Source organism: Cannabis sativa, chromosome 7, assembly GCF_029168945.1.
Source record: "Cannabis sativa cultivar Pink pepper isolate KNU-18-1 chromosome 7, ASM2916894v1, whole genome shotgun sequence".
Lineage (NCBI taxonomy): Eukaryota > Viridiplantae > Streptophyta > Magnoliopsida > Rosales > Cannabaceae > Cannabis > Cannabis sativa.
This window is the reverse complement of record NC_083607.1, coordinates 51,901,049-51,907,316: the sequence shown is the minus strand read 5'-3', so window position 1 is coordinate 51,907,316 and position 6,268 is coordinate 51,901,049. Positions and strand designations below refer to the sequence as shown.

Genomic DNA, 6,268 nt, shown 5'->3' with positions numbered 1-6,268 from the left:
ACCTTTATGGAGTTTTACACTAATCTTTTCACCTCCACGGGGGCTAATATGGATTTTATCAACACTATGCTGCAGAGGATTACCCAACGTCTCACCCTTGACCATCTCACTTTCCTTAGTAGGGACTTCGATTTTTCTGAAGTTAAGACTGCCCTTTTCCAACTTTCTAGGGATAAAGCCCCTGGTCATGACGGTCTCAATCCAATTTTTTACTAGAAACATTGGCACCTTCTTGGTAACTCTTTTGGTAAAGCAACTTTTTTACTAGAAACCTTTTCCCAAGAAGCAAGGTGGAGCTTGCTTCTATTGCCTTTAGAACCCAATAAAAAATTGCGATAACTCTTGTCTATGGCAGTCGTGAGTTTGAAAGGAATAATCAATAGGAAAAAATGCTTTTTTTCCCCCTCAACTATTACGTGGGTAGACTGTTGGGTTTTATGCCCTAAATAAAACTCATTTCAATATAATCAGATTACTTATTAATATAGATCAGAAATAACATTTAATGTTGCATGGTTCACATGATTTATTTCATGATTATATGTACATAATGTATGAATTCATCTGAAACCCTTTTCACATACTTGATCCTGTTTATTGTGCCGTCAACACATTGGAAAGTAAACATGACTATGTGAATAAAGTTTCCTAGATTTATCAGACATAGGGTTTTACTGATATGATAATCTACAACAGAGTTTACTTGCATTTGGAGAAGTGCTATGTTCTTTCCAGAGCATTGGTTAAAGTAAAGCTCAGGTTGGATGCATGGAGTATGCATCGGAAGGGACCGATATTGAACTTTGACTTAGATTTATTAAACTTACCGTAATATCTATTCAAGTCAATATCGCCTAGTTGATCCTAGATCAAATGTTCTTAATCCTGTTATGATTAGGCTCAATCTCAGGAGGCTATTCGTGTTCTTTGATTTGTTAGTTAAGCCTACTTTTAGGTCAGGGTGATACGTACATTTTGGGAACACGGTAGTGCAATTGAGTGGGAGCGCTATCATAAACATGGAATCTATAGCTTCTATCTGGCGAATAGTAAGCAAAGGATGATCTCCTTCGAGCTTGACCAAACGAACATAAATGGTGGAGTACTCATTTCACATAAGCTGAAATATCATTTATACGGGGTCAAGTGTTTTAAGGATAAAATACATAGTAGGGTGTTACGGTAATCTAATCCCTTTACAGTGTAGATCATTCATATAGAGGATCAGTGATCAAATTAGGATTATAACAATGGATAACTAATGATGCGTCTATATGGTGGAACATATAGAGCATTCTATATACTGAGAGTGCAATTCTAAGTTCTATGCGTGGATTCAACGAAGAATTAATAAGTTAGTGAATTTTAGTGCTAAATTCTTGATCTACTTATTGGAAGCTTGGTTATATAGACCCATGGTCCCCGCACTAGTTGAGATAATATTGCTTGTAAGACTCATGTAATTGGTTTTGATTAATCAATTATAATTCTCAAATTAGACTATGTCTATTTGTGAATTTTTCACTAAGTAAGGGCGAAATTGTAAAGAAAGAGTTTTAGGGGCATATTTGTTAATTATGATACTTTGTATGGTTCAATTAATAAATATGATAAATGACAATATTATTTAATAATTATTCATAGTTATTAAATAGTTAGAATTGGCATTTAAATGGTTGAATTAGAAAATTGGCGTTTTTGAGAAAATCAGATGCAGAAAAGGTAAAACTGCAAAATTGCAAAAAGTGAGGCCCAAATCCACTAGTATAGGGCCAGCCATTTTTGTAGGAAATTTAAACTGATATTTTCATTATTTTAATGCCAAATAATTCAAACCTAACCCTAGTGGAATGCTATAAATAGATAGTGAAGGCTTCAAGAAAATTACACTTAAATTTTCTATTTTTCCTTCAGAGAAAAACCTGAGCCTTCTCTCTCCCTATCTTTGGCTGAACCCACTCTCTCTCTCTTCCTCATTGAGATTTCGAAATTCTTAGTGTAAGAGCAGTGCCCACACACAGCAAGTGATACCTCAATCATAGTGAGGAAGATCGTGAAGAAAGACTTTCAGCAAGAAGGAGGTTTCAGCATCAAAGATTCAGAGAAAGAGATCCAGGTTCAGATATTGATAATGCTCTGCTACAGAAGGGAATCAAGGGCTAGATATCTGAACGGAATGAGTCATATTATTCCGCTGCACCCAATGTAAGGTTTCCTAAACTTTATATGTGTTTATTTCATCGTTTTAGAAAGTTCATATTTAGGGTGTTAATCAACATACTTGTGAGTAGATCTAAGATCCTGGTAAAATAATTTCCAACATAGACTCATATCCCCTAACTTTTTTTTTTTTGGTGAAAATCCCCTCGATCTATGATAAACAATGAAAGTCCTCCTTCCATCTGGTTCTATCTAAAATATTAACGATTTCAATACTGATTTCTATGTAGGTGAGGAAACTGATGGTTGTTGAAATTATTAATACCCTTGACATATAAGTGACGCCTCTGTCATCATCTTCTTCATTCTTCATGCTTTAAACCCTAATTTCTTTCTATTATTCTGCAACTTGTTCATTTCTAAAAAAACTTCTTTCTTTGTGTCATTCATTTGTCCCCAAATTTCGGTGAGCATCATGTCTTCCTTTTCTTCTTCAAGCAAATGAGTATCAAATAGAAAATATGAAGATCAACTTTCGAATAATAATCCTATCTGTGATTATGGGTGTGTGACACTTATACATACATCTCAAACTAAAGATAATCAAGGTAGAAAGTTTTGTGGATGTCCTAGATACAAGGTAATTTTTTTATTATTATTTTGATTGTGTTTCCTTTTTTTTGTTCTGGAATGTGTTTCTTTTTTAATTTGCAAGTATTTTTTTGGAATATTTTCTTTGTAATTGGTTAAGAGGTTTGAGGTAATTCTTTCTTCTTTTTGTAAAATAATAATAATAATAAATCATGCCCATTAAAAGAGGATCTACGCAATTCATGCAATTTTAAGGCAATTTATAAACTGATTCTAATCAAGAATTTGTTTTGCTTAGTATATATTATAAATCTTACACCAATATCACAGAATGAATTCATGCAATTCATTGTGTGATATTTTGATTTCATTTCATCTCAGCATTTCCTTTTTTATCTTCTATTTTATTTTAGAGAAATGTTGATAAAGGTTGTAATTTTCTCATTTGGATAGACACTACTCAATAAGGATTCAATCCAAATTTAAATGGTTTGATTACAAGGTTAGAAGAAATTGAAGATGTTGTTAGACAGCTGCAGAAGGTTATTCAGAAAAAAAAAATTAAGATATTGCAAGCATTTTGAGTTTTATGCAACTAGTAAAAATTGGAATTTGTACATTGGTTCTTTTTTTTTTTCTTTGTATTGTTTAAGTTATCATAAAGTCAAGACAATTATAATTATGTCTATAAGTTATTTCTAATGTATTTTGGTTTCATTTTCATGATAAACATGAGTTGTTGAGTTTATTGATGTGCTCTAATATTTTGAGTCATATTCAATTATGATTTTGATATAGAAATGCTCATCAACAAAAGATTATGGCAGCTGAAATAACATAATGAGAAACTGGTTTGATATACTGTAATATGAGCAATTCTCAAAATATACATAGCAGCAAGCTAACTTAACAACAACCAAGTTCCATAACATAAAACCATTCTAATAAAAATCGGAAGCCTACAAAATACCAAATCATGTACTAGGTAAATGTCTACCATAAAGTAAATTCATATGGTCATATAAGTTTATCATAAACCAGCAAACTTTGTATTACACAAAAGGTTTTAAAATGGCTTCAAAATGAGAATCATCATTCAATCCTATTTCTTTGTCAATTTGTTTGGAAATAGGCTTCACTATTCCAACCTTACCACTTTTAGGCCACTAATCTTAATTTCTAATTGGAAATATTCGATGTCTATCAACCTTCAAATAATACTCTTTTGTGTACCATTTACTTACATAATTTTCTAGTTCCCCATGTTTATTCCATATGGAAACTATTGCATGACTACATGGAATTCCAGTGAGATCCCACTTTCTACAAGAGCAATTCATCTCCTTCAAGTCTAGATAATACAAGCTTCCGTACATGGTTTAAATTTTCTAAATCAAGTCTGAAGACTTCAATGAGATATGTCCACTAGCTATGTCCTTGTTCTTTTCAAGAATTTCTTGTATCCTTGGAGCAATGTTCGACTACCACATCAATGCCAAATGCCTATTCTTGGTAAGTCTTTTGAGTAGATAAATTCTAATCCTTTCCAACATGGACAATATAGGTCTCTCTCTTACTACTAATATTGCTGAGATCCCATTGAATGTCTCGCACAAGTTGTTCAGAAGAATGTCACACTTCAGATGAGTCCTAAAATTTGACATGCTCCAATGTTGGGGTCCTACTTCCATTAACAATTCATAGGCACCCTTATCGAGCTGCTTTATCTCTTTCATTACAGCCTAAAACCTAGGAATAGTAACCTCTCTCGCAGCCTTCCACAAAAGGTCATTTAATTTTTTATCTCTAAACACTTTGATAAAATTCTTCTCCAAATGTCTTGCACAATGCACAATGTCTATGCTCGACTTCAGGTACCCCCTCCTCCCACATATCCTTTAATGACTGTTGCAATCCTTTTTGTTTATCTGTAATGAAAGTCCAATAATTTGAATTCTCTATCTTCAAATCTACTCTTAGACATTGTAAGAACTAGTTCCATGTCTCCTTATTTTCAATCTCGACAATAGCAAATGCAACAGGATAAATACCGTTCTCTGCATCTATCCCAATTGCAGTTAGCAATTGCCCTTTACGTGGTCCTTTTATGTAACAACCATCTAAGCCTATCAATGGCCTGCATCTGGCATTAAATCCATCTCTCAAACCAACAAAGCAAATGTACATTCTCTTAAACTGTGGATTCCCATTATCTCCAACTTCTGTCACGAACTCAATAGTGGAGCCCTTATTAGTGTACTTAATTTCCTCAGCATAGTCCTATGAGGCAGCATATTGTTCTTCATAACTCCAATCTTTTTTGTTGCAAGCTTACGAGCTTTGTAGGCCTTGTCTCTAGAAATGTCAACTATATGAGCTTTGCTCACTTTCTGCATGAAGGAAGCAATTTTCCAATTTTCATTGCTTTTGAATTCAGTTAAGTACTTATTGCTAAACCATTTGGTAGTGGCAAATCTTTTATGCTTTTTCATTGAACATTTGTCGACATCAATATAACTTTTGATAGCAAATGCCGAACTATCACTATTGATCTTTGAGGAAAAATACATCCAAGGACATTGGATGCCTTTACATTTGGCCCGAACCCTATGAGAATCATTCACTTTGAAGAATATTTCCTTTCCGTTCATAATTGCGTATTCCTTCACAACATGCTTGAATTCTTTCCCTGAAGAAAACACTAATCCTACCTCAAATGAAGTGTTCTTCATATCAACATCAACATTGAATTCTGGCATCTTAGGTAACTTAGCTTTCATGGAGCTTCTTTTACACGTGTAAATTTTTGAGTTCATCATCAATGTCCTTCTTATAACTAGAACTATATTGTTGTATGTACTCATTGTCAAAGTCATCCAACTGTGCATCCTCCATATCAATTTCCATTGGCCTTTTCCCTAACCCCTTGAGATGAATTTCTGTTGTCTCATCAACAATCAAGTCATCATGACACTGCTCATACTCAGGATCACTTTCATATTCATAACCAGCCTCATCATCAAGACTATCCTCTATGTCATTAGTAATCTTAGGCCTAGAACAACCAGCTCCATCACCACCACATAAACTAGGCTCAAAACAACCAGCCCCATCAACAAGCCCAAGAGTAGGCTCAACAACAAGCCCAACTTGTCTAAAGTGAGTTAACATTGAACTTTGACTTTCAAACACCTTGGAATGCCCTAAAAATACTTCCAATACTCTACACTTTTTGATAGATTCTTTTATATTTCTCTGTGGATATGTGTCAATTTCAACATATTCCTCCAATACATTACTTCCAACCCACTTAATGTAGTAAATAAATGGCCCTGTAAGTTTCAAATCTTGTACTAATATACCATCTAACTCAAATAAATTTAACCATTTAACATCACAGAAGTGGACATCTTGTACATACTCTCCAATTAAATAGGATTCTCACTTGTATTTATAAATTTTCCACTGTGATGCACTTTGAGTGTGAATAGAGAAGAGTTAGCATTTGCACATAAGA

The 6,268-nt window shown here is 33.7% G+C and overlaps 1 protein-coding gene across 1 annotated transcript; it reads right to left on the bottom strand.

Moving 5' to 3' along the window:
- Positions 1 to 4,743: 4,743 nt before the first annotated feature.
- Positions 4,744 to 5,510, bottom strand: LOC115696487 (uncharacterized). The gene is made up of 2 exons (XM_030623385.1): positions 5,139 to 5,510; positions 4,744 to 5,031 (listed from the first exon to the last, which is right to left on the bottom strand). Exons 1-2 carry the CDS (start codon positions 5,508 to 5,510, stop codon positions 4,744 to 4,746), a joined length of 660 nt encoding a protein of 219 aa, XP_030479245.1.
- Between the last annotated feature and the right edge of the window lie 758 nt (positions 5,511 to 6,268).

Coding starts and splice junctions, on each gene's coding strand:
- LOC115696487 (XM_030623385.1), bottom strand. CDS start 5,510: ATGCCAGAATTCAATGTTGATGTTGATATGAAGAACACTTCATTTGAG. Junction 5,032..5,138: donor TTGCTTCCTTCATGCAGAAA/GTGAGCAAAGCT, acceptor GCTGCCTCATAG/GACTATGCTGAGGAAATTAA.